General features: G+C 43.1%; 1 protein-coding gene across 1 annotated transcript; it reads left to right on the forward strand.

Annotated features, from left to right (window-relative positions):
- The first annotated feature begins 818 nt into the window (after positions 1-818).
- Positions 819-27,973, forward strand: PPM1D (protein phosphatase, Mg2+/Mn2+ dependent 1D). The gene is made up of 6 exons (XM_030472306.1): positions 819-1,523; positions 7,462-7,690; positions 10,119-10,243; positions 20,460-20,650; positions 21,413-21,655; positions 26,521-27,973. Exons 1-6 carry the CDS (start codon positions 1,076-1,078, stop codon positions 27,070-27,072), a joined length of 1,788 nt encoding a protein of 595 aa, XP_030328166.1. The 5' UTR covers positions 819-1,075; the 3' UTR covers positions 27,073-27,973.
- The last annotated feature ends 17 nt before the right edge of the window (positions 27,974-27,990 follow it).

Here is a 27,990-nt window from a genome sequence, read left to right on the forward strand (position 1 = left end):
GTATAAAATACTCTGTTATGAAACTGAATGGACAGAGAATTAAAGCAATTCTATGTTGGGCTGATCATCTGATGATTGATCTGATGGTCTCAACAGCTGTAACATAGGAAGGGATAGCTATTTTATCGGATTAGTGTGGATTAATTCATTAATGTTTGTAACAGGTTTCCAAATCCTCTGGTGCTCTAGAAATTCAAAGCTCAGTGGATGTATTTCTTAAGTACTGTTGACTTTAATGTGGTTAATGGAAGGAAATCCAAAGTACTTGCAGTACTTGAGCCAGTTATCTCCCTTCTACTGACAGTGGCAGTGCTTTTGCAAGGCTCAAGTCACGGTTTTAGCTGGCTGAAGCTTGGAGTGAGAAGGGACTCAGGGAGTTGAGAGTGGTAGTAGATCACAAAGAAAACAGTGTCTGGGACTTCACCTAGAAGAAATGCACAAACCCTCCAGTATGGAGGCAAGGTCTTAAATAGACACAAGCGTAAACAGTGCATCAGCGTGTGCCAGAATTACACATCCCACAGGAAATCACTGTTGGGAAATCACTGCTGGTTATCCTCATTGTCCAAGCGGGACAGCAGGCTGTTCCAGCCAGGAGCAGGGAAAGATAGGGTGGAGGAACGTGCTGGGGTTTCTGGAGCAACATGGGGAGTCCCCTGCTTTGAGTTAGTAGCTGGCACCCTACTTACAGCTAGTGAACTGTGAATGTGGCCTTAAGCAGAACACCAGGGCTGCCCCGCAGTGGGGCTGCTCCGTAGTAGGAGCCTGCCCCGCCCCGGCGGCTGGCGCTGCCTGCATGCCCACCGGCCGCCGACAGGGGGCGCGGTGGTGCCCGCGGACGCGCCCGGCCGCCTCTTCCGCCGGGGTTGGGGCCTGGCGAGGCGGGGGCGCGGCAGGGGGCGCTGCGGCGCGGCAGGCGGCGCGCCCGCCGATCCCGCGGGGGCTGTCGGAGGCGGCGCGGGGCCGCGGACATGCCCGAGCGGCGCCGCCGGCAGCAACAATAGTGCGCGGCGGGCAGGGAGCCATCGCGGGCGGGGAGCGGCGGGCGCCGCCGCGCCGAGCCTCTCCCCCCCCCATGGAGGGGTATTCGCTGGGGGTGAGCGTGTACTCCGACCAAGGCGGCAGGAAATACATGGAGGACGTGACCCAGATCGTGGTGGAGCCCGAGCCACCGGCCGAAGCGGAGCGCGGTCCCCCGCACAAAGGCGGAGCGGCGGCCGGAGGCCCGCGCGCCGCTGAGCCCCTCGCCGAGAGCGGCCGGCGGAGGGGAGGGAGCCCGCGGGCGCCGGAGGAGGCTGCGCTGCCGCCCGGCCCCGGCTCCGGCCGGCGCCCGCGCCGCTCCGTGGCCTTCTTCGCCGTGTGCGACGGGCACGGCGGCCGGGAGGCGGCCCAGTTCGCCCGGGAGAACCTGTGGGGCTTCATCAAGAAGCAGAAGGGCTTCGGCTCGGCGGAGCCGGCCGAGGTGTGCGCGGCCCTGCGCAAGGGCTTCATCGCTTGCCACCGGGCCATGTGGAAAAAGCTGCGTAAGTTACGGGCGATTGGCGCCCTCCAGCCCCCCCGCTCCGCCGGGACCTTTACCCACCCACCTCAGGGCCCGCCGGGGGAGCAGGTAGCGCCCCCGGCCCCCAGCCGTGCTTCCCGCTTGGGTCTCGCTTCTTCTTTGCGCAGGGCCCTGCGGTGAGAACCGAGGGCACGCCGGACCCCCTTGCCCGCCTCCGCCTCCCGTTCCCCGTGTGCCGGTGTCCCCTGAGCGCGGGACATCTCGCTTTCAGCCGCCTTTTCCTCCCTCCCCCGCCCGCCCCCTCCGCACTATTGTGAGTTGCGTGTTTCAAAGCCTCCCTCCATCTCCGCTTTGGAGCGGGGCACCCGCGCTGTTGGCAGCATCGGCTCCGGCCGTGAGCAGGGAACGGGGAGTGGAGAGCGGGATGTGATCCGAGGTGTTGAATCAAGTAATTCGGTACAACAAGAAAAACTGGAGAGCAAACTGTGGGAGGACACGTAGGACCAATGTGCTGTGTAGTGTGGTGTGATTATAGAGCTGCAGTGTGTTTTCGGGGTGTTGCAAGTCGCATCTCTAAATTCGGTTTATTGGGAAGTCTTCATCTCATTAGCTTGATGGAGCTCGCCCTTAGGTTTCCTTTGGCCAGAGTATTATGAAAAGAAAAGTCATTTTAGCCAACTCAGATGGGCTGAGACAGTGTTTTTTCCCCTAACTGTGCCTTCATCCCAACTGTTTCTGTCGAGTCCTGATGGAAGGATTCAAAATCTGGCTGTTCCATAAAAAGTAATCCTTTGCTCATTCTATATTGTTTGAGCATTGGGAAATATATAGCGTACCTGCCAAAATAGGAAACAGTATACTGAAGATTTATAGATTGTTTGTTTAACTGTAGTAGGATAGAAGTTGTGGTCCTAAATAGGTAAGGGTAAAGGAGAGGAGAGTGACAAGACAGGTGACAGTTGTTCTTGTACCCTTCCTCTTCCCTGGGACAGTGAGACTGCAGAATTGAGTTTCTGAAAGGAATTACTTTTTTTCCTTGGTAAGGAGAAGATTATGGTTTAGAGTATGGTTGTTGTTCATATATACTGTGTAAAGTGTGTGCTGTGTATGCATTTATGTCTTCAGAGGCCCCAGAAAGAGAAAATACAAGAACAGTGAACAAACAGCATTTGAAGAAAGGCAGGCAGGAGTGGGCACAGTACCATTGGGTCAGAAACATAGGCAGTGATGCTGACAGTGGGCTTGGCAGGTGAACATAGAAAGCAAGAATTGCACTTAGAGCATGGTGGGGTTTCAGCGAAGTGATGGGGGTGGGGACACGCATTACAGTGTCGAACCAGTTTCAGTTTCTTCTTCCTTTTTCTTGAATAGCAAAACAGAGAAGTTATGTGAATGTCTGGTTCTTGAAAAGATTCGGGAGAAGGTTGAGGGCACACTCATACCGAGTAGAAAGGAAAGGGCAACTTTTAGAAGTGCCAGAACTTGACCGCAACCTTAATGCTGGGGAACATTGGTGTGTGATCCCCGGGGCTGCAGGACTGCATGGTGAGCAGAAAGATGTGTGAACAGGGAAACATGGTATGGGGGAGAAAGGAAAGAGTTGAATTTTCTAGGTGCAGTTCCTTGATCTGTTATTTGTCACTGTAACTATGTGTGACTACAAGGTGCAGAGAGGTGGAGTGAAGTGACAATGCAGGAAATACTATTTTAGTAATGAGTGTTTAGCAAACAGTACTTGGGTTGTGGAACCAATTTAAATTGTTGTGAGAAACAACATAGCTCTGGCTATGAGCACTTGATGACAGTTTTAGGCAGGCTGTATGGTAAACTTCTACATAGCATGCTTGGGCTTTCTGGTTTCTGCTGCATGTGCCTGACAGCTAGAGTTTTACTGGACAAAAGCATCACTATATCTAGTTTATAACTTCTCATGCCAGTTTTACTTAAGGTAAATAATGCTCCATATCATCATCTGTAGGGCACATGTTTCACCATGATTTGGCAGCACTATGCACTTGAAAGAGAGACTGGGGATTTTGATGTCTTGAAACAGGGGTGGGAGAATGGTTTGGATTTTTGGTGTGAAGGATGGAGTTTTTATTGCTTCCAGTTGATGGCTGTTGGAAAAGCTCATACTCTGCTGCTTTGTTAGTTTTTGGAAGCTGTGGGTCAACCCAGTGGCCATCTCTTGTGAAAAGAAACATTCTTGTATAGAAAAGAAACACTGATCAGGAGAGCACCAGAAAAAGTTAAATCAGAAAAATACTCCTTTGTCATTGCTGATAATTTTTGGCCTGAATTATATAGTAATAAATTCCTCTGTGTGTGAAAGGGCTTCTGGAGTAAAAGTTCAAGTTGAAGCCTGTTCCTACAATTGGCAGTGGTAGGAAAGGTGTTTACAAGAAGTGTTCTCAGGAGGTCCCACATTTTGAAGTGACTCTTCCGAGGATTGTGTAGGTTTATATTTCTTTGGTAATGAATTATTTGTATAGCTTGATACTATTAAAAACATTCTCTTCAGCATTGCAGGTTACAGTTTAGAAAGAGCTGTGTGATTCTGCTTTGGTTATAACTCTTCCAATTAAATTTAATCAAAGCAATAGAAGTTCAATAGTATTTTCATCTCTTATGAAATAGCAAGGGTGGGTTTTAAATTTTCACTGCAAAATAATGTCAGGATTATTCTTAGAAATATTGAAGAGTTTCTTTAATGTACTCTAATCTAAAAACAGCCTGGCCCACTTGAGGCCATGCAGACTTCCAGGATGATGTAAGGTTTTTAGGGTCTATTGCTGTATTAAAAGTTCATATAGCATTTATTTTTTTGAAAGTTTAACAAGAATTTTAGAACCAAACTAACTTGAAATAAGGTGTTGTAGTTAACTCGTGTAAAACCAGGGAGATCAGAATGAAATGTATTCTTTAGCAGTTTTTGGTTCCCAGAATAATTCTGAATCATTCTCAAAAACGAACAGGAGCAGAACTTCCACATGCACGTTTTGGAGCAGTCTGTGTGTTTCAGATACACACCAACCATCATGAGGGAATTTGCTTTCTAGACTGTGCCAGAGTATTTCTTTTTCTGTTACAGATGTGGTATCCAGGTGTAGGATCTATATTCTGGTGTAACAGAGACACTGTTTGGGATGGGTTGTTTTAAACCAAATACTACCCCTCTCTCCAGCCCCTCCACCAGAAGAAGGGTGAATAAAGTAAGAAGTAATTGCAACTTGTGTATAAACAACTTACAGTCCTGGAAGCTGCATGGATTTGCCTCTTGAAACTGTCTGCTGTTGTAAGGGACAAACTGGATTATAAATCTGATAACTTTAGATATCTTGAACACTTAATGTGCCTTTTCTCTTTCTCCTTTAATCTTCTTTCCTTGCAAGAGTGGGGAGTACCTCTGCTGCACTGGAAGGTGTGGTACTTTGTGGGCAGGTATTGTGACAATCTGTAAGAGGCAGCGCTGTTGGTACCCTGCTAGACACAGATGGGATTTACCTCCTGCTCTCCCTTCGCATTGGCTGGGTCAGCGTGTGCTGCACTGTTTCGTAACGATGGGATTTTTGGATGGAAAGCCTCCCAGCTGCAGTGGAGTCGTGCCCACTTGTCTTATAAAAGATCTTGTAACAAGAAATATGGCGCCTTGTTGGTAGTGTCCTGTGTATGTTTGTTTTTAGGGGTTCCATTTAGTTTGTACTAAAATGTTTTTAAATGCAACCAAGTCAAATTTTATGAAGCAAATCCCTTTATACTTCTGTCCTAGGCAGCAGGTGGCAGTTTCATTTTGTCATCTACAAAGGGAGCTGAGTTTACCAACTCCAAGTTACGAAGCTGAGTGAAGGGCAGTGTTTTATGAGTGGGGGGGACAAATTCTGTTAGAAGATGTCCTATTGCTGAAGTTACATGACTGATAAAAACATGCTCCTGATGTGTGGAGGAGTCGGGTAGGAGACTTCAATTTTAATGCTTGAGCTCAGAAGAAAGCTCAGCAGTTTTGACACTTTTGTTAATTTCTGATGAGACACAATCTCTAAAGAAAGGAATCTGCTATGCTATATATAATACTTCTCTCTAAACAGGAGCAAGGCATAAACTAAAATCCCTTGATGATAGGCAGATCTAATTTCTATTCTGTTGGAGCCTAAAACCTGAGGCTGCTCTATCAGTCTTTTTGTCATAAGTGGGTGATTTCACTCTGCTCTTCACTCCCATAAAGACTGATTTGACTCTCTAATATATTTTATTGCTATGGAGCGGTTGTTGCACTGACAGAAACTCATTAGTTGCAGCTTGTTTTCTGTTAAGTGCATGGTTGATGTCCTCATTATCACTTGGCTTCCTCCCTCATTTGCTTTCCATTTGGAATGTGTTAGATTTAATATCCACAGCTAAAATTGCCAGACAAAGTACTTCCAATAAGCTGATTGAATGTTTGTGTTCTTGAAATAAAGCTTCTCCTAGGGAGAAGGTGTAGTGTAGTATTCAGAACACAAAGCTGGAACTCTGTTAGAACTTAAATGTTTAAATTACACTGGGTATCTTGGTAGCTAAGACTGAGAAAATAAGCCTTTATCATCAGACTGCACGATTCTGCTTCTCCTTCACCATGTCTTCTCTTTCTTGTCTTGGGCTTCTGCACATCATTCAGTGGCCCTAGAACCTAAGTTCCTCATCTTTTGCTTCTGTTTAAGACTTTTGAAGTTTAAAATACCTATTTTCACAGAGGAGAAGGCCTCTCATTGTTTCCTTCCTTCCCCCCATGTGTTTGTTGTGCTATAGGAAAATAAATAACACAGTGCTTTGGCAGTCTGGCTTGGGTATTTCCTGCAAACAGAACGTGTATCATAGTGGAGTTTTTATGTTGTGCTGTGTGAGTGCGACTTGTGAAGTGCAGAAGATAGAATGTGACAAGGAGATGAGTTTCCCTTCTGAGTTTGTCTGAAGACGACAGGAGTGGGTGCAGTGAAGAAGAAACATGAGGTTGCTGTTGACAGTTGAAATCAGCCGGTAACTGGGAACTGGAGTTCTGTTTTCTGAGGGTGCTGAAGTAGGGAGGAGGACTGGTATGGCTAATCTGTCTTAATTGGGATGTCGTCTCAGTCATTTGGTGGAGTTTTGGAAGAAGATGAACTTGGGTGCGTAGACACAAAAATAGACAAGAAAAGGCGTGAAAGAGAAATTTGGATTGGACATAAATGGGGAGAGAGTGTAATGTGTTGTGAGGGCAAAACAGTTGAGAAAGGAGATTTCCCTAACCATGTGTAGTTCACACTAGTATAGGTATTTTGCTGTTCTGAATTGAAGGGATAACTTCTGCAGAAGATTTGAAGTTGGGTTTTGAGTAGTGTACTTAAATAGTATGCTTCATTCAGTCCTCCAGAAGGAAATGCAGATAAGGCTGTTGAGATGTTACTCAACTTCAAATGTTGTTCAGCATATCAAAGTAAAATAGCATTTTCTTTCCTTCCAAGGGGTTCAGGAATGTCAAGAAAACCTTGCCTGCCAGTCAGATGTCCAGAAAAATGGCCTAATTTGTAACATTTCTACCTCTTCACTTCTACCTCTACCACTTCACAGGGAAGTGAACAGTAGAGCTTAACAAAACACTAGATCGATCCTGTCCAGCACTCCAGGAACACATCTCCCCCCATATTCTTCTAGTAGTGCTTAGAACGTTAAACCAGAGGAGACAGCTTTTTGAATCCTCTCTTGGTGCTTTGACACTGGCTTTGTCTATGTTAATTGAAGCTCTAGGTAGGGGAGTGATGTTATGAAAGCGGGGGGGATCTGAGGGCACCAGTTTGCCTGGCTGTGTACTATAGTTAAACACACACTGTGTTGCAATGTTACACAAGGCTCTGTGGCACACCCTTCCTCTTGAGCCTCAAAACATTACCAGTACCACGGAATTGAAACCAAAGGTATTTTTATTTGCTTTTTTTCTTTCATTGCAGCAGAGTGGCCGAAGACCATGACAGGGCTCCCAAGCACGTCTGGAACTACTGCCAGTGTGGTAATTATCCGTGGCTCAAAGATGTATGTTGCTCATGTTGGTGACTCAGGAGTGGTGCTGGGGGTCCAGGATGACCCCAAAGACGACTTCGTGAGAGCTGTGGAGGTGACACAGGACCACAAGCCAGAACTTCCCAAAGAAAGGGAGAGAATTGAAGGCCTTGGGGGCAGGTAACTGGCTCTGTGCTTTTTACTTCAGTTTTGATCTCTGGTGCTATTTCTGTCTTTGCATTAGGCTTACGCTTGCTTATTTGGGGGTGGGGAGGCAGGCAAGCAAGCTGGTGAATCTCATAGTCTATTTATATTCCTTCCCTGTCTGTGCTCTGTGTTTTTTGTAGCTTGTTGGGGAATAGGTTCATGTGATCTGTTGTTGTGCTTTTTGCTGGTGGTTTATGGCATAAGCAAAACCTTCATTTCCTGGTGGATCGGGCAGCTGAGGTGTGGTTACAGTTCTAAATGTTCACTGAAAACTTTGGAAGTGGAGATACTGCTGTTTGACCTATTTTTCATTAAATTCTGAGGAACCTGCAGGGAGAGGACTGCATTGCCATAAAGATAACGAGATGAGCTCTGGAATATCTAGCTTGTCAAAGGGTGGAAACGCAGCAGTTTTGACACAAAATACTCTGTAATTTCTCCTGCATTCTGCATTGTTCCTGAGGTGATGATGGCAGCTGTTGAGTAGGCCCTCCAAAGCTTCTGTTTAAGGAACATAAAATAATCTTAGATTTGAAACAAGATTTGATACAAGATACTGTATTTGCCATGTTTAAATATACGCTTAAAATGTTAGAATACCGTGTGTTAATGTACATTAGTAATTTCCTCACTGTCAGGAGCTGGCAGATGTTGGAACATCTCTGAGTTGTGGTTGATGTGTGTTCCTGTGACTGAGGAGGAAGGCTGGCAGGTTTGTCAGATGGCACTAATGTTTTGAGACAAACCTCAGGGCTCCCATTTGGCGTAGCTTCACAGGAGCTCTCTGTTCTTTCGCTCTGCGTTACCGCACCAGATGGATGGGCATGGTTTCCTTCTCTTGCAGTTCAGAGACAGATCACTGAAGGTTTTCCTGTTGACATCATCCATACGAGAACCCTGTCAGCTCATTAACCTTCAGACATTTGTATCTCCAGCAGGTGGAAGTTGATCAGTTAGCTCTATTGTAGCTTTTCAGGAAGGGTAACGTGCAGTTTTGCTAGGTTAGTACTTGCAAATATATGGGTTCCAAAGTTGTGTATCTCAGAGACTGAAAGTTTCTGAAGCTTCAAAGCAGCATTCCCTGGAACTTTGTATCAACAGGAATTGTTGAATCTTATTTTATTCTTTTTTAAATCTTTATTTTTACTGGTGCTCCGTGTTTCCCAGGCTGGCTGCTGCAGGCAATTGTGAATCAAATGGCAGGAGTGAGGTGGAACTATGCAGCTCTGCTTATTAATGTCCTCTCTTCCATGAAAGCAAATTGGGAAAAGTTAATGGGAGAGCATAATTGAATCTTTCATTAAAAATGCTATTTTCCTAGTAACAGTGTCTGAGTGTGGGATGAGGTTGTGTTCCTGATGGTGGCTGAGGTTAGCTTTGTGTGGTTATTCGTTGTACAAGTGGATGAGATGGGTTTCTAGGATGTGATGTTTGTGACTTTGCTGCGCTGTGCATGCGAAGGATGGAGCTAAACATGCCCTTGTTGTTAAGGCCTTTGAAGTCTCGGGAAGTGCATCTTGAATAACTTCAGTATGAGGAATCTTGAGGCTGTTCCAGAGCTGCTCAGTTTCTAATTACCAATGGCTGTTCCTTGGATAAAAGCTAGCTTTTAAGTATCTAGTTCTTAACTTTTTGGGACCAAGCTTTGCTAGTTCCTTGTTCTATTGCCTTTTCTTCTTCAATGGTCCATACTGTCCTTTCTTCTTTGCCCAATAACAGCTATCCTATTTACTTGCTCTGTAGCTTCTCCTTCTAATGTCATTTGTGAGAACTAAAACCAGTGCTGGGTGCCTTAGAGCAGGTGTTAACATTCAAACGCAGAGCTGTTTCTTCCTATCTCCTGGTTTCAGCAGATAGCAACCATGAACAGTTCGCTTTTATATCTGCCTCATGTTGATGCACCATTAAGGAAATCCCTACAGAAGGCAGTGCTCAGTTCTCTTTTGTTTTTTTCAACTGCACTGTGCTGCTCTTCACTGCCAAACTTTGGCAGATGGAGAAAACTGAAGGAGGAACTACATGATATTTCCACTCAAGTGAGTTGACGTTGATGGTCCTCATCTGAGGAAAGCAAATTCAGATCTGTTTTTTCTCTGACAGATTAAAAAGATACTCTTACATCTGGTTGTTGCAGCCAGCCAGAATTTCTTCCAGGTCTTCATTCCTCTGCTTTTTCTTCTGCCCTTCATGTCTCACTTTTCCATTTGGCTTAATATGGAATGAAACTATCTAAGTGATACCGTGTGTTTTGAAACATTTAATAGTGGTGTGGACTTCCCTGAGGGTGCTGTCGTTATTGACTCCATATTTGCATATTAAACCGGTTTTGTGTCATTGAAACCAACTTCCATGCTTTCATTTCCATTCCTTTTTAACCCTTGCTTCTTTCTGATGGTTTTAGTGTGATCAACAAGTCTGGGGTGAACCGTGTTGTTTGGAAGAGGCCTCGCCTGACTCACAACGGCCCCGTGCGCCGCAGCACTGTCATCGACCAGATTCCCTTCCTGGCAGTTGCCAGAGCACTCGGTAAGTGGTGCCTGTGTCTGGGAAGTGAGACACCACTGCATACGGGCCACCAGAACCTGACCATACCCTGTTTGCCAAAACATCTAGCTTAGAGGGGCTTGCTTGCCTTGATTACAAGGCCTTCTGAAAGTTTGGGCCTTTCAAAAGTATTTTTAATATAACATGGATTTCATCTTTCAAATAAAGCTGTAGAAGGTTTCATTGGTGAGCGAAGGACTTGCCCTACGACATTCAGGATTGTCAGTGTCAGACTGCAAGGATGGTGCTTCATCTCTGGGCAAAGAAAAATGTACAAAGCAGAACGTGTCTCCAAGGTGGAGAGCATGTTTGTCTTTTACTGAAGTAATAGGACTGTATTTTTTGACTAGATGGTGGTGAGAGTAAGTTTTGCTGTGTAGCATATGAAATACTTTGGTCTTCCTTTTGTGGTGAATCTGTTTTCTTTCAAGACTTAACATAGAATGAACAAAGGGATGAAAGTCAAGTCTGTGTTCTATCTATAACTTGGCTGTGCCAGAATATAAGTAATGGGAAACTATCTTTGAGGAACACTTTATTCGAAGGTCAAAAAAGTGTATTACAGTACCTAGGAAGCTTGTTAGAAATTGGTTTTGGGAAATAATTCATAATTCAATCTCTGGCTACTTCTTGGCTGTGAGTGCTGGTGTTTTCTGGACATGTTTTTTCCTTAAAATTCCTTGCAGAATTCCAATCTTTGCAATTCATCTTGTTTCCCTTTTCCCCAGTGAAGAATTTTCTCTCCAGGTATACCCAGTATAGGTTTAATTTTTGGTTTTGGCATCATATTTTTTACCTGCGAAAACTGGCCTGTGACTTAATTTCCTCTTGGCAAGCTTGACAGCTACATGGTAGTGTTGTCAGTGTTCCTGAGTCAGTTGGCAGCGCGTCAGGGGCACAGTCTGTTCTGGGACCGTGGTCATCTTGATAAATGCGTAGCATTACTGTGTCTCATTTCAAAGGCAGTGATATCTGCTTCACGTGGTTTGTTCAGTATTAAGAAGAACGTTGCAGTGATAACTAATGTTGTAAAATATGGCCATGTATCAAGGAAGGAGGTGCAGGTGGCTAAGGAGGCTGAAGGGGGATCTTTCAGTAACAATATAAGTTTTAATTTGATGGAAATTTTTCTCTGTATCTTAAAAGTCTTAATTATGTGTCATATTTTAGGCAAGGTAGATGCTTATTTTATGGTTAGTAAAACTGACTCGAGTAAATCGTTTGGAGTCAATAGATGACTAGGAGCTTCATCTGCTGAGCTGTGTACCCCTCTTCTCTCCTTTTCTGCGCAAGGGTGTGTGTTCCTCATAAAGCACAAAAAGTCTGTGCTTAATTTTGATGAATCTTTACTCTTACGATTGTGAGTTTGTTGTTTGTCTAAACAGCTCAATGACTTTTTGACTCCTTTCAGCAAGTTGAACAAAAGGATTTGGCTGGGGTTTGCGTGCAGATGGGAATTCAAGGAATGATGCATCTGTTAGCCCCCTATTGCATTCTTTCCTGTTATGTGGATGAAGAGGTTTGCTGGAGAGTTGCAGGTCCAAGAAATGAGAACACTTATCTTCTAACAAGTCTTGGTTTCATAAAGTCAGTAGATTTAAAAGCTTAAAAGAGGGCTTTGGCATCTTCAAATCACAGGGAAACGGGTTTACAGTGTGACAGTGTTGTGGTGTTTGCTTGCTCAAGGAGCCTCCATGGCCTTTTCACGTCCCCTTCTGAGGAGGTATGACGAACCTCCTGGAAAAGGGAACACAGCTGCGTCGCTCCCTAGGACCCAGATGGTGCACAGACGCTCACAGTTTGGAAACAGGATTTAACTTCTCTCTGAGGCCAGCATGCCCCTTACACTGCTTACAAAAGACCTACCACGACTAAAGCCATTTGCATTCATGCTGCTGAGGCCTGTTCGACCTCTTGGCTGGCTCCCAGGCTGCTACCCGCCTTGGCACAGCGCTGCCGCGCTGGAGCCTGGCCAAGAGGAGTAATAACTGTCACTGGTGACATACTGGTTCCCAATACTCCAGTCAGTTCCACAGAGATCTAGCACAGTGATTCTTTTTGCTAAGTCCAAAATGGGCTGTTACTCTTACAGAAATCCCAGACTGGACAATAATTGCACAATAATTTTTAGTAGGAGAGCAAGAGTCTCTTTGCACCACGGAGAGGAACCTGGAGTTGTGAATTTAGTGTCTTTGAAGTGGGAAGACTGATTAAAAATGCTAAAATTTAGAACATAGGTTGGTTTTGTTTTTCTTTTAAGTTTGTGTTTCTGTTACAACACTTTAAAATATTTTTGATTCAGTCTGATCCCTCATTCAGTCCTGAAGTCTGTCACTCCTCGTAAGGAGTACAGCAAAGGTTTGGAAATAGCAGCACTAAAACACTGTGGAAAAGCATTGCATTGGTTAGATACTTGGTCAGCAGAAAGAATACTGGTGCAATAGAAGTCCTTCTGCTCAGATTAATTCTATTGCCATTCCCTTTACTGTTCTGATTGTCTGCAGTTTCTTTCTGCCCTAAAATAAGCATTTGTGGTATGCACTCTTTATTACCACTGCTTCTCACAACAGTGGTGGCTGTATTTAAGTAACAATTTATCTATAGCCCCATAACAAGTCAGAATATGTAGGCTTCATGCTGTCTCTGTAAAGTATCTGTATGCTGCTTGTAGTGTATACAGGTTTTTAAGTCTTCTAATGAAATACTTTATACTGTAGCAGTGTTCTGCATTTTCAGCATAGCTACTTCTGCTAACCTCTTTTGGGCAATGAAAACACCTTTCCTGATACCAGTTTGCCTTGTACTTAGGAACCCTGTGCAGTCTCAGAATTGTTCAGCTCAGGACTTGCTGCCTATTCTGATCAGAAAAGCATTTTTGTTTCCTTAGAGTGTAATCACTTGAGTAAATTTCCTGGTACCTATGATTTCATGGTAACTGTCCATTTATCTGCCTGTCCCTAACCCAGATGTGAGGTAACTCAAATCCCCTTGTGTAAGGCAAAGCTATGAGTGTGCAAATTGCCAGATACTGTAGAGCAGATGCTCAGGGGCAACAAGCCATCGCGTAACTTGCTTGTGTGTTTTGAAGAGTCCCTGTGTGTCATTGCATCATCTATTAGTTATTGTCTTCCTGCAGAGGCAGTATCTCCCTGTGGCAGTCAGGAAGGCATTGTAGACCCCTGTGAGTGTGCTTACATGTGCATGTCTTGGGGAAATAACCTGCTCTGTGTGGTAACATAATGGCCAGATACGTGCTAGGAGGAAGGTTACATTTCAGCTATGCCATCTGTCCAAATCCATTAACTTAGACCTGCTTCTGGGATGATAAGCACAAAGCTGGAAGTGTACAAGATTGTGTGTTTTCTTCCCATGTGTTGAACCCATTATGGAAAAATGGAGTGAAGAGTTTAGGTATCTGGAACCCAGTTTTGAAGTAAAATCTGGCCATGCGTGTGACTTTAAAAGGTGGTACATCAAGCAGGGGAAGCAAAGAAAAGCTACCGTCCGAGCTCTGAATATCTTATGGTACAACTTGAAACAAGAACAGAATGGAAAAACAAGTAGACAAATGGTGTGATTAATCACTGAGCTTTGTAGGTTGACTGTAAGTGCAGCTTAAACTCACTGTGGCTTCCTTAAGTTACTGTTTAAGTTGACATCCTCAGCTGTCTCCCAGACCACTAAAGTGACTGGTAATGCCTGGCGGGGTGGCAGCAATGGCTCTTGATTGGTTTTTGAATCATATGGGATCTCTCTTGCTGGTAAATTAGTTCAGGTCTAAATCTAGTAAATCTTTTATGGCGTTTTTTTCCCTCCTCTTCCCCTTTTCTTGGGAACTAACATAGAGCCAAGATCTGCAGCTGTCGAAAGGGTTATGTAGTAAGGGATTGCCTCACAGTGTTGTAGCTGTTTGTGTGTGTGTGTAGGGTTTAAATTAATGAATGATGAAACCCGAACCAAGAACCTGTTAGCTAAACCACTCATTCATGTGGCAATATGAAGCAGTTTTTCCTTTTTTAATGGAGAAATATAATAGACTCACCCCCATATTTTAGATGGAGTGGCCTCCACCGCACAGGTTTGGCTTTTTATAAGAACATGAGTTTTCTGCTGGCTCCTGTACCAGAACAGTGAATGGTCAGTGCATGGCTCCTGCAAGCATGTTGGCTCTGCCAGTGACAGGGAAGCTGTTTCCCAGAGCAACTTGCTGGATGCCAGAATAGTTTGTGAAGCTTTTGAACGTGCATACCATGAAACCCCAGAGAAGAGGGTATGGCTGACCTCAGATGATCTAAGTAGATCCTGTATGAGCATTTTGGGTTTTCTTACATGATTCAGTTTTTGTAAGCTAACCAAATAAAATAGGCAGAGTTGCTACACAATGTCTGCTGCTTAGTTCTTCCTTCCTGCTCCTTAGGAAGGAATGAAGATCAATCTCATTAAATTGCATGAGCTAGTAAGTTGTACTGAAGTACTGTACAGCATTTTCCAGGTTATATTGATAATTGCTTTTTTTTCAATCTATATAAAACCAGACAAACTTCAGTGCAAACTGAGGTGCATTTGGGATTCTAGTCTTGTCCTAGGGATGTCTGGCTCTAGTTTGTATAATTTTTTTACCCCCAAGACAAAATATAGGTGTATTCCTGTACAAAACACAGAGTATGTGCTTTACTTCTCAGGTCTGTGTGTTACACAGGTCATGTGAAGGCACATGTGGATCCATTGTAGCTCAGACAACAGAGCTTGGGGCAGACTGGAAGTGTCTGTGTGAGCCTCTTCCTCTGTCTTCTCTGGCAGTGTAGAAAAGCAGTAATAAAACTTTTCTCCTAAAGGTAGAGCTTTATCCAGGTTTGGTCAGTTCATTCTGGTTTATCCCATGTCTTTAGCTAAGCAAATGCTGTCTAGGATTGTCTTTCGAAGCTTGAAATTCCACCTTAGTGTTTATTTGAAGGATTTAATTCAAGGCCAGAAACTGCAGAGCTTTCTGCATGCCATTTTAGCTCTTCCCCTTTGCTTTTGCATACTAGTTCTTGCAGGCTTTTCTCATGCAGTGTGCTGTGGCAGCCCGAGGCAGACACCTTTCTCTCTTGCCTGTGATTTTGCCAACATGCAAGCAGAGATGAGCAGTCATGGTGCAGACTGCCTTATACGCAGCTTTTAATTCACCATTCATTTTAAATGAGGAATAGTGAAAGTTTTGAAAGCATCAAGTGCTTCTGCGCAACTTTTCTGCTTCAGTTTTGTCCCCATGCCTCAGACTGAACTGTCTTTACTCATTCCTGGGTTGTATGAATGGGACATTGCCTTGCAGTCGTCCTTAGGCTGCTGTGAAGATGCCCTCTTGTGGCTGTAGGACTGGGTTGCCATGACTTTTGGTGAAAACATTTTCCACCGCAGCTCAGCCTGGATGGTTTTAAGTGGTTACTGTCCGTATCCTTGCTGAGATTTGTCTCGCTTCCTAGCAGCACTGCCTCATTGGCAGTGAAAAAAGGAAGTTCTGCAAGACTTCTCTTTGTACTAACAGACCTTTTAGATAAAACTTTGATTTAAAAAGATCTGGCATTAATCAAACTGGGTTTTTTGTTTTGGGCTGACTTATAAAAGTAAACTTTTCTTTCCTCTATTAAAACCAAAAGATATTTTTGTATTCAAAACGGCATGCTTCAGAAAGACAAATGAAAGACTTGATTTATATATGACTTCTGGACATACTTTTGCTATAAGAAAGCTTTGGGCTTAATCCAGTCCAGTCTACTTATACAATGGATGTTTTTGTTTGTAACTTCAGTTACTTTCCTGGAAGCAGCTGAGTTACAAGTAGGGGTTTTTTTTCCTCATTTTATTTTAAAAGGTAATAGTAAGCAGGTAAGATAGGCAACATATTTTGATATATTCTTACAGGTAGCTAAATATAAGTTTCCTGCTCCTTTAATATAATGATTTCAAGCATCTATTTTTCATTTTGTAAGCTGCAACGTCATTTTTGTCTAGATCTCTCTATGCTATTCTGGTTCGAGTCATGACTAAGAAACAGGATTTTTCTGGAAGAAAGGGAAGGAACTATATTAATATCTTTTTTTGGTTTGGAAAAGAAATACCCAAGCTTCACACCAAAAGAAATGTTCCTGGTCTGTAAGTTTTTAGAGAAGAAGGTTGTTAAATGTTTGGGTTTTCATTTGGAACAAAAATAGTACAGCTCACCAAGTGAAGTCTGAGAACCTGGCATTCCTGTCTGTAATACTAACCTCTGGCATATCACATCATCTTGCTCTCTTGGCTTCCCAGTCTGCTCAAGGGTCACTTGTCTGTCTGCTTCCTTTGGGACAGAATTAAAGATTTCCAAGTGCTTTGAAATGCCCAGGGAAAGGTGTACTCTGCTTTCTGACTTACTTGCCTCTCCCTTTTTCCTTCCCAGAATCATGCCAGAGGGTGCCACATAGAGTGACTCTTCTTCAGTTTGTCATCTCTTTCTCAGCCACTGTGGTGCTGAGCTCTCCAGCTGGCCAGGGGAAGATATACGGCTGACAGGAGTATTCTATCTGTGCAGCAGCTCTAAAAAGCATTGACTTAATCTGTGGTGCTCTGCCCTTTAGGAGAGAAAAAACCTACTGAAAAATAGAACCTCGCCCCAGAGATGAGGGTTGGCTTTTGCTGGTTGGAGTTGAAGGGTCTTCATATGGTCCTGTGCCACCACGGCTGCTTGCTTGCTAGGTTTGCCTGAGTCTGTAGGTCTGTGGGAGCAGACTGACAGCAGATTCACGCTGAAGACAGCTTTCCCTGTTCTTTAGGGCAAGTTTTGGTTGTTGCCTTCTAGGCTGTGTAAGGAAGAATCTGGGTTTTTCGGTGTGCCTCAGGCTTCACATAAATTTTGAGGAGTTTTTCCTGGGTCAAAGAACAAAAGCTTTATATGTTTATTTTTTAAATTTATTTATTTCAGTCTGTGACATCCAGAACTCCATTTGGCTTTCAGTAACTCCAGACAAGTCTGGAGTTGGTCTCACTGTGCTTTAGTGCTGCTCCATCATACAACTTTAACTAAGTTGTTGTGTATTTCCTCGAGATTTTTGAGCTTGAATAGGTGATGAGTACAGTTGAATGTAAAACTCATGGAGATACAGTTCTTGCTGTACATTTGTAGCAAGCTTGGAATGCTGCTTTGAGAGAGGTGATACTGCAGGGGATTATTTGGAAGAATGCATTTTGCCAAAATAATGCATGTTTAATAAACTTCATCTTTGAAGCTCAGAGTCCTTGGACTAGTCAAGCTCCTCTTCACCATTTGCTTTCAGGAAAACTTAGTTTCCTCTTGTGGTATCTAATTTTCCCTCTTTCTGTTCCCTCCTGCCCCCAGTTAAAAATGATGATAGTGCTGTAGGGATGTTGCTGCATTGCAGATTTCATAGAATCACAGAGTGGTTTGGGTTGGAAGGGACCTTAAAGCTCATCCAGTTCCAACCCCCTGCCGTGGGCAGGGACACCTTCCACTAGAGCAGCTTGCTCAAAGCCCCATCCAGCCTGGCCTTGAACATGGATTTGCACATGGATTCTGCCAAGTACATGGACTATTATTAACAGGTAGTCCAGCAGCCTTTCTAATGCAAACCACACCATTCCTGTGTCAAGCCCACACCTCTGTGTAGTTCCCCCATGGCCTTCAGAAAGCAGCTCATTGTGGAGGGGAGGGACTGAGGTTGGAAGGCTTTCAATGGCAACTAGGACAGCTGGGCTCTTGATCTGGCGTTTGGCCTGTGATTTGGGATGGGTGGATTCATCCTGGGTGTTTCCAGAATCTCTGTGTGCCCTTCAGCATGTGTATAATCCTTGGAATCTCTTTATGACCAGTGGGATATTCCCAATGATGCCCATGAGGAGCCGCCTTCTTCTTGGAGGAGGATTGACTGAAATGAGTCTGATGATTACTCAGCTGTCTTCTCAGGAAGAGCAGCAGATGGGCAGTGACATGTATGAAGATGAACCAAAATTAAATAGCACCAGGTTATTTTTATCACACAGCTCAGCTAATAACATTTGTCACTTCTCCTAAACGAATATGAACAAACTAGCAAATCAAAGCATAAAAACATGATGCATGTTGGCAATTCATGCTGCTGCTGATTCCAAGGTCTGGTTGCTGTAAGATCCCAAGCTCTTGTCTGTTTTACTTGCTGTGTCCGTAACAGGGATGATGTGAAGAACTCTCAGCACATGAAGACTTTTCATGGCAATTTCTATACAATAATTGTGCTGGAGCTCAGCTCTTGTGTTACACTATTTTGATCTCCTTGCCAGCTGCTGGCTTTGTTGTGAGCCTGGGGAGCAGAGTGCACCTCTAGCCAAGCAGGCTGGGCTTTTAATTAGCACTTATTAGAAGCATGTGTTTCTGTCTGCTGCTGCTGCACTGGAGGTGAATTGGGGCTTTAATAAGGATGGACCGTCCATGCTTGCTGCGGTGAAGTGGAGTAATTGAGTTGAAGTATTCCCTTTCCCCATTCTGGAAAAGTCTTTTCAACTGGTTGATAGCTTAAGGCAAAGCTAATGGAAGGAAGTAGGAAGACAAAAAGCTTATTTATTATCTTTAAAAGGGTGGTGATGGATGTGGAAGAAGGCTGCAGCATGCTTTCTGAAGCCAGCAAAAAGCAAAGGAAAAATACCCTGACAAAACCTTACTCTTAAACTGGGGTTCTTAAGCTTCTGTGTGCTTTTCAACTCAGACATGTTAATTAATTTCTACTTCTAAAGCCATGTGTTCTGCACAGAAAAATGTAGCCACTACCTGCAAATAATAATGTTGCTTTTTGTTGCTTATTACTGCAGGGAGCTATTTATAAACTTGAAGAGAAGGTGTTAGTGCAAATTAACACTGTTCTCATTGAAAGGCCCAACCTTAGAATGAGTTTTGTTGTTTGTTTTTTTCCAAGTATCCTTGATAAATGAAATTAAAATAAATTGATATAGAAATGCTTTTTTCTGATGGAGTGTTTTTTACGAAAGGAGGGTTTGGAGGAAGCACCTCAACCAGTAGATGTTTGATACAAATGTGTTACTCAGATTCAGTTCAGGCCATCGTTACTGGTGAGGTGACCCCAAACTCGTTTGCACAGCAAGAAGGCTTTAAAAATAGAAAGGTCCACTGCATGAGGCCTTGCAGGGGAGAGGCTTTAGCTCTCATTTTCTGCTTTCCTGCTGGAACCCAGGCACCACTTGTGTTCCTGTGGCTTCCTTCCAACTCCAAAATTTGGCGCATGGTGTTCAGCTGGACAGACGCTCTAACACAGCGCTGCATGGCTTTGAAAGGGATGCTGATGCTGTGGAAGGAGGAGGAACAGGAAAGGGCAATTAATAGGGGAAAGGCTTCAGTCTCTCCTCTTTTGCCCCCTTCCATAGTTCCCTCTCCGTGGCACCTGTGTGTACAAATACGTACACAGCAAGATGTACCCGTGTGGTCCTGTGGTGTTCAGATGGCTTGGAGGATCTCGGGGTTAAAAGGTGTGAAAAGGTGGGGTTTGGAGTTTGGGGGTTTCTTCTCTTCTATGAGCAGGACTTCTTAGGGTGTGGAGGGCAGCACACTGTCATGATGCAGGTTGAAGTCTAATGCTGTAAATGATGTTGGGGAGAAAACAGTTATGAAGTGATCCTTCCGCCGGACCCCAGCCCTGTGCTGTTGACTGTACCATGATTCCCAGTCCAAGAGGTGGGGGTTTTCCTGTCTGGTATTTAAACTGTGCCATTAACTGGAAAGGCAGATTTTCTGAAGATTTGGTGTGGGTTCAAGAGAGGAAGGCTTTGGGGTTATTCTGTTTAAGAGGAACTTCAGTTGTTCAGACAGGTTTTAGTTTGGATATTGAGGTTTCACTGTTTCCTAGGTATCAATCTGTTGTATTTTCCCTTTTTCTGAAAGCGTTAGGTTTAAAAAGGCAGAAGACCTCCTATAAGCGTGGGTTGGGTTGAGTTTTTATTTGATTCTTTTTAAAGTTTAATGATTTTTCTGATTTTTTTTAATTTAAATTGCTGTGTATTAATAAATACAATCAGAAAGTGACAGCAGCAAAACAGGAATTGTGCTGAAATTACTCTATTACTGTTGGTGACTTGAGACTGGTGGTAATTGCTTTCATGGGAACATTTTTCCATATTTCCCAAGATTCATATTCCCATGTGTAACACAACAGTTCAAACCCACTTTCTTCTTTGCTAGGTGATCTTTGGAGCTACGACTTCTATAGCGGTGAATTTGTTGTGTCTCCTGAACCTGACACTAGTGTGCACACCATTGATCCCCAGAAGCACAAATACATCATCCTTGGCAGTGATGGGCTGTGGAACATGATCCCACCTCAAGACGCTATCTCCATGTGCCAGGATCACGAGGAGAAAAAATACTTGATGGTGAGAGCAGTGGCTTTAAGTTGTTGTGGAAATTTAATACTTATTTCTTCTAAAAACTGTTTAGTCTTCCACTTATGGAAAGTACCTAACATAGCTTTGCCACACTGTATTTGTTGGCTGATACTGTGGTGTCATATACTGTCAGATACCATGGATGTCAACATTGCTTAAATTACTTGGTTGCCATTTTAGGGAAATTTGACTACCAGGATGGTACCTGTGAGTAATAAAGCTGATAACATGTTCCTTCTCTAAGGAAGTTACATGAAATGTCTGAAAATGAAATTTATGTCACATTAAGATGCATGTTACAATGCAGATAGTTGTTTATTGGCTTTTACATGACTTGTACAAAGTCTGAGTTAAGTTCTTTGGTTTATTTTGCAAACCAGTTGAGAATTTATGTAGTGGAGCATCTGAGCATCAGATCATGAATAGTCTGTAAACCTCTTGAGAGACTTTGGGAAAGACTGTAGGATGTGTTACAACCAGGCTATTTATGCAAGTCATTGCGTCAGTTCTGTGCTTTAAAGCACTCACGTATATGTGGATTCTACAGTAAACTGATTTTAAAGTGATATTTCATTAGGAAGAAAGATAAATTTCAATTAAAATTTCCTCGTATGTTTCTGAATCAAGCTACTTCAGCACGTGATATGTAGGAATACATAACTCAGGCTGTGGTGTGTAAACTGTCCATCTTCTATTTATAACGTCAAGTGGATCTGATTGCTTTCTCTGTCCCTTTCTGTGAACGTGAAGGGAGAGCACCGACAGTCGTGCGCCAAAATGCTGGTGAACAGGGCGCTGGGCCGGTGGAGGCAGCGCATGCTGCGAGCAGATAACACCAGCGCCATCGTCATCTGCATCTCGCCGCTGCAGGGGAGCAAAAGCAACTTGGAAAATGAAGAAGAATTGTATCTCAACTTGGCAGAGAGTCCCTGCTACAGCAGCCCTGATCTGAACAGCATGACGCCCTCCCGCTGCTGCACCCCACCCGTCAAGGTAACGGGTTTATTTCAGTGTTTTCAGTGGTCCACTTTTGAGTGTGGAGCCCGCTAAATACAGAGCAGTCTCCCCTTTCTCCCCCTAGGAGTAGTTTCTTTTTACGCAGCTTACTTTGATGTGTAGGATTGGGGCAATGGTGTAGGCAGACCACTGCCAGTGATTGAAGTAATACTGCTGGAAACTACTGGCGTGGTAAATTTAAACCACTATTTGATGTCACTGTTTTTTGTGGCTGTATTTTGGTTTCTTCTTTTTTTTAAATTGTATTTTTATTTAAGTGCAGAGGCCTGGGCAGTACCTATGGCTGGATAATACAGTTCATTTGCAGGGCAGTAATTTCAGAGCAGTCACCTGGCCATAACCTCGCTACTTCCCTGTACAAAGCCCTGGAGAAAGGGATGAACTTTTAACAATTGTTTCTTAAAAGACTTTGGGACACCAAAGGCAGAGTATTAAAGTCTGAACTTCTCAGAATTGCTGCGTTTAGGGATTACAATGTTTTTGTAATTCTTAAAATACTGAGTATTTATTAGTAGCTGTTGATCTGTATTCCCTCCTTAATGTAGGGGAAATTCTTACTGTAACTTCATGCATAGAGTTGACATAACTTTAAACGCACTCTTTCTTTAAAGTAAGTTTGCCAGGATCCCCCCAGAATCAAGCAGGCTGTTGAAAAAGAGGAATGGGACTGGGGGGCTCAGAGATCTAAGAGAGAAATAAACCAAACGCATCCCCTTAGAGAATAAGGTCAGGCTGCAGTTTCTCTTCCTGCCTTGCCATGCACAGCTGATGAATTGCAGGCTGCTTGTGGACAGGTTCTTAATCTTAGCGTGGTTGGTTTGGTTTTGTTGTGGTGTGTTCTTTTGGCATTTGTTTTTTTTTTTAAGGTAACCCATGGGTTAATGTAGTCAAACACACTTTGTTGTAAATAATGTTTTCTTTCTGGATTGGGAGACCATGTTATCTTCCTCTGTTTGATCTAATGGTCTTTGTTAGAGGTGAAGTCGTTACAGTACAAGATCTTTCTTCAGGTTAGAAGTTTTAACCGTTAACATAAAGCAGAGCTGTTCAGAAGAAAATGTTGGTTGTGGGTTTTTTTCCCCCCACTTCTAAGAACTGGAGTGTAGTTGGGAGTAGATGTTTGTTCAGTAATTACCAGCTGCTCCTGATTTAAGTAACTATCCTTTGATGTTGTACAGTATCTTTGGATAACTGTCCTTTGGGCAAAGTAAAAAGCAAGCAAAAATTGGAAAGGGAGTTGTTAACATTCCCTTGCTAGAAACAAGCTGCTAATAAAATGGCAAACTGAAACACTGTCTCCTTCCATCCAGTGGAGCAAAATATGTGGAATTTGAATTCTAAATACTTCTATACTTTTAAGTTGTACCATATGCTTTGTGATCTATAATCAGTATCGAATAAACGTTGAGCTACATTGGCTTCAGCATCCCCAGGAAGTAGCATTTCCGCATTAGGACTTAGTGAAAATATTGGGCTTTTCCTTAGGATTTCCCCTTCCCTTCTAAGTAGATTCAGTGAATTGTGGTGCGTGAATCTTGATATATTGCAGCAGGCAGTCACAAAGAATAAAGAGATCAAAACTTACAGGTTTGGTGTTTGTAGTTAAGGCCTTATTTTTATAGCTTAACGTGCAAAACCCAAAAGAAATTTTTGACTGGCTACAGGTCTTTGTTGATAATATAGATATAAAACTTAGTTCTATTTTAATGCAAAAGGTTTTTTTCCTTTTGGATTAAAATAGAACCAGTGTCACCAAGTTAAAAACATAGATCCCATTTTCTCATTACTTTTTTATTATGAGTACTAATGTCGTCAAGGTTTCTGCTTTAACAACAAGCATCCAGCTGTCCTCACAGAGTACCTGTGACTGCCAGAGGAAGTGTGAGAAGGAAGCTGGAAAGAGACAGAAAAAGACCACTGTACTCTCAGAATAATTTTGAAATACTTGAGATAAAACCCCCAAATGCCTCCAGGCAGATGCTGATGAATGAAATATCTTACAGTGGTGTCTCCATTTTTGCAGAACAAGAACTTTGTGTAGTTACTTGTGTAAGTATATGTGGTAACTACACCATCCTGAGTAATAGTATGTTTTTCATAGTACAAAGATATTTATCAGTTAGAGAAGAGCCACAATGGAAGGGAAAATGTATTTCCATAAATTCTGTTTATGTGATGGCTGGGCTGTAAGCTTTTCCCTTACACAGCAGCCGGACTTCGTGGGAGCCTTCTGGGTGATAGTCAGTGGTGCAGGAGTGCTGTTGCTCAGTGTTTTCTTTAAAATTAACATTGACATGACACACAACTTGAAGCATTTGGGACCCTCCCCTAAAATGGTTGAATATGTGGGTTTTTATGCCTTGCCTCAGACATAAACCAGTCGCCTTCTTGCAAGGTGCCAGTTTCCTTAGGGAGTACAGCCTCACAGCTCTTTCAGAATATGCATTTTAGAATTCTTTTCTGATGGTGATAACTTGAGGGATTCAGGAAATGCCCTTATTTCATGATCCTGTTTGATCCTAGTGATAGTGTCAGCCTTGCAGGAGGGAAGAGCCCCATTTTGTTGATTACAGAAAAGTATGGCAATAGATGACAATATCCACTTGCAAAACAATACGTACAGCCCTTGATGTATAAAGCTGCAGGTAAATACATGATCTAATTTAGGTCTGTAATTAATTCATCTTCTTAAAAAATTACCATTGAGTTTTACTGAGCAGGGATCACGGTAGTTTCTGCAAGTACGTGAGAGGTGGTTCCCCAGATCAGCCTCAGCTCCTGAAGACTGTGGTAGGATCATAGCCCAGAGGGGACAGGTCAGCAAAACTAAGAGCTGGCAATGGAAGGTTCCCTTGGGAGAGCTGAAGGAGGCACGGATGGTCTCGCTGTGTAACAGCTGCTTCATTCTCAAACAAGAGATTTGGAAATAGATGGAGACCAAGTCAAAGTTTCTCAATTAAAAGAAGTATTTCTTGTTTGCATATCCTTCTGGCAACAATTCCTAATATCAGATTAATTCAGGTATTCCTGAGGCCCGTGATAAAATTTGATTAATGAGGTTCTTGAGAAATGAAATTGGTGATTCACGTTTTATTTTCCTTGTTCTGTTACATCACGCTTTAGCAGTCCATCCGCTGCCTTCATTTGGCTTCCCAAAGCCTTATCCAGTCATTCTAAGCAGATGATGTTGCCAGTAAGCAGCTTGCACAATAAAAACACTAAACCTAAGTCATGGCTGGAATCACAATTTCAAAAATGAAATTGAGCAGATTCAGTAGCATTGCCAGGGCTGCTCTGTGTGTGTCATCTCATGAGTTCTGCGAGAATGGAGTTGGATAACCTCTAACATACCATCCATCAAGGTCTTCCCTCCCGTGTTGCTATATGTAGTAAAAGAATATTATTGAAATGGTTTTATCTACACCAGGGAACAACAGGGGAGTGGAAAATCACATCTAGATGCTAGAAACAGTTGTGATTGTTTTCTCTTTCGGAGTGTGTTTTATTAAACCTCAGTATTAGATTTTTCAAAAGTGCTGAGCAGTCACAGATCTCTTCCTGAAGGTGAACTGAAGTTGTTCCAGGTTTAGACTGAAAAGTGTCTCTTTACTTGTCTGAGATACTGCACTGACTGACCCTGATCCAGCTCTGTGTGCATCTGAGCTTCCAGCACACTATTTTCTTTAAATAGTTAACTGTCATTTGCTTTACATGAAGAGTATGAAGAGTAATGAATGCAGCCTTGAAATTTACTTTTGAAGGACTTGCTGAGTAACTGGGGATTTCTTCACAATTAAATCTGTAATAAGGTCATAATTCATCTCTTCAGGGCTCTGCATAAGTACTAATTTTCAAAATCCCCCTGTGGATAGTGAAAGCAAGTATTGTCCCCATTTTCCTGTTGGTAGAACTAAGAATGAGGCAAAAACACTTCTCAAAGGCTGCAGAAGAGATGAGTAGCTGAAGGTAGGATTAAAGTTTAGAAAGTCCCTGGTTCTCAAGACATCATATTAACCACATCTCTTCAACAGATGGAATAACTGTGCTTTATAGAGAGTGGATAGATGCGCTGTGAGGAATGGAGTTGCATTCTTTGTAAGTTGTAGAGCATAAAACCAGGCAATAAAATGTGTTACTTCACAGCAGGGAGGAACCGTTTTTAGAATAGCTTTGTCCGATGCTCCACCTTTCTGTGTGCAGTCAGGACAGCGTGATGAGTTCATCAGTCTCCATCGTAACCTGGTTATGCAGTAACCAAGAATTCTAAATGTAACAAAGGTTAGAAGACTCTTTCTGCTGTTTGTTTGACCTCATGGTGTTTGGCCTTCTGATGGTGTGTTAACATCTTCAGAGGGCAGTACAGGTGCATATATCACGATATCTGAAGGAGGGAAGTTACGTCTACATGTTGCAAAATGCTCCTGATGAAAATCACCAGAGATTGCAGACACTGCTTTCTACATGGCTTCCTAAATCAACATCAGATGTGTGCAGCCTCTTCAGCATTTTATAGCAGCGAAGAGGCAGGTACACGGGCTGAGTAAGTCTGCACAGCCCTCTGACTGCAAAGGTGACACATCTGCTGTTGTGAGACACTCGTAGGCTGGAGGGCTGAAATAAATGGTTTTGTGAAGCTGCTGTGCATAGAGTACCAAGTTCAGATCCACGCCCTGAATTTGTTTCTGCCTCTCAACGTGGAGAATAACTAACTCTGTTTTGGAGTAGGATTTTCTGTCTCTGATAAGGTTTAGACAAGTTCTGTCACACACTGTCTCCACTCTCAAAGGATAACACGGGTGAAATATCATATTTATGCCTAAATATTTTTTCTTTCCCCTCAGCTTTTAGAAGATGATCCGTGGCCACGGCTGAATGCTTCTGAGCCCATCCCTCCCCTCACGCATAGCAGCATGATTTCAGAAAAGTATTTAGAGCTGCCAAACGAGATTGCCAAAAGCAATTTACCTCCATCAGGAGCAACCCTGAAGGATTCAGGCCCGCAGGAGGAGAAGTGCAGCAAAGCGTTGGCTTTGAGGATACACGAGTCCTACAGCAACGGTTTGTCAGTCAGTCTCTCCCCTTCCAACTCTGCAAATTCAGGCACGGACCAAAAAGGCTTCAAGGTATCCCCTAACAGCCAGACAAAAGCCCAAGATGCCGAGCGGACACCCACGGCAAACTTTAAAAGGACATTGGAAGAATCCAACTCGGGCCCAGCGATGAAGAAGCCGAGGCGCGGCCTGAGCCGGAGCATGAGCGTCCCGCCGGAGGGCATGTCCGCCACGGCGCAGCGCAGAAACTCCAAGCTGGCCATGCGCCGCAGCCTGCGCGGCCAGAAGAAGCTCAGCACCTCGCTCTTCCACCCGCCCCGGAAAGCAGTGTGCGTGTGCTGAGGGGCTGCTCTGAGGGAAGTGGATTCAGCTCTGGTTAGAATAGGAAAGTCGGTGCAGAAGTTTGAAACTCTTCCTGTTTTATCGTTTTTTAAAGTAGAAACATTTTTTGGTATCCAACAGCTTTATCCCAGCCTTGTACTTGCTTGTATTATAACTGTGAATTTTGTAGATGTGTAGGGTATAAGTTGCTGTAAAATGTGTGTAAATTTGTATTCCTTCATATAAATGTAGTCAGTTTTCTTCCTTGTATAATTGTTACAGCGGGGCTAAACCTTGTTTAAAAAAAAAAAATACAAAAAATAATCCTTTTTGTTAATTTACTAAAGTCATGAATTTGTATACGCTTCTTGTGAGGAGAATTTCACAACTTTTTAACTAAAGTAAATTATTAAACAGAATGGAAGATATGTATTTTCGTAGTACTATACGTTCCACCTAAAGTGTGTCTTTTAGAGAATACACTAGGTCTATATTTTGTTTTTAAATTTTAGATTTCTCTACTCCAGAAAGGAAATGTATGTGGAAGCAGAGATGTTGAGCCTGGCTTTACACAGCTCAACGTCCAGTTCGTTATGTTAATTAAAATACTATGCAGTATCTTATTTAGTTGTATTTTTTTGTAACATTAATCGTCAAAAGTATTTAGCAAAAAAAAGTGTGTGTTTTAAAACTCCAACTCCCGAGAGCGTCCTATAAAGCCATTCCCATCCCCTGGTACAAATGATGGCATTTTTAGCCAGGCATAAATGTGTGCCCTACGGAGGCTTGATTTTTCTGCTATTCCAATACTGATGGTGCTGCTAATACCTTTCCACATAAGTTCTTAAATTATTTTATGACTATTTTCATTGATATGTGGACCATGTGTATGTTCACCTAAATAAAACACGTGAAAATTTGATGGGGGTGCCTTTTTGT

This window comes from Strigops habroptila, assembly GCF_004027225.2.
Source record: "Strigops habroptila isolate Jane chromosome 13 unlocalized genomic scaffold, bStrHab1.2.pri S16, whole genome shotgun sequence".
NCBI classification, from domain to species: domain Eukaryota; kingdom Metazoa; phylum Chordata; class Aves; order Psittaciformes; family Psittacidae; genus Strigops; species Strigops habroptila.

What these genes read in the sequence shown, in the direction of transcription:
- PPM1D (XM_030472306.1), top strand. Translation starts at nt 1,076, where the DNA reads ATGGAGGGGTATTCGCTGGGGGTGAGCGTGTACTCCGACCAAGGCGGC. An exon ending in GGCAGTTGCCAGAGCACTCG is followed by an intron (nt 10,244 to 20,459) that starts GTAAGTGGTGCC and finishes CTTCTTTGCTAG; the next exon opens with GTGATCTTTGGAGCTACGAC. An exon ending in AGGAGAAAAAATACTTGATG is followed by an intron (nt 20,651 to 21,412) that starts GTGAGAGCAGTG and finishes GTGAACGTGAAG; the next exon opens with GGAGAGCACCGACAGTCGTG.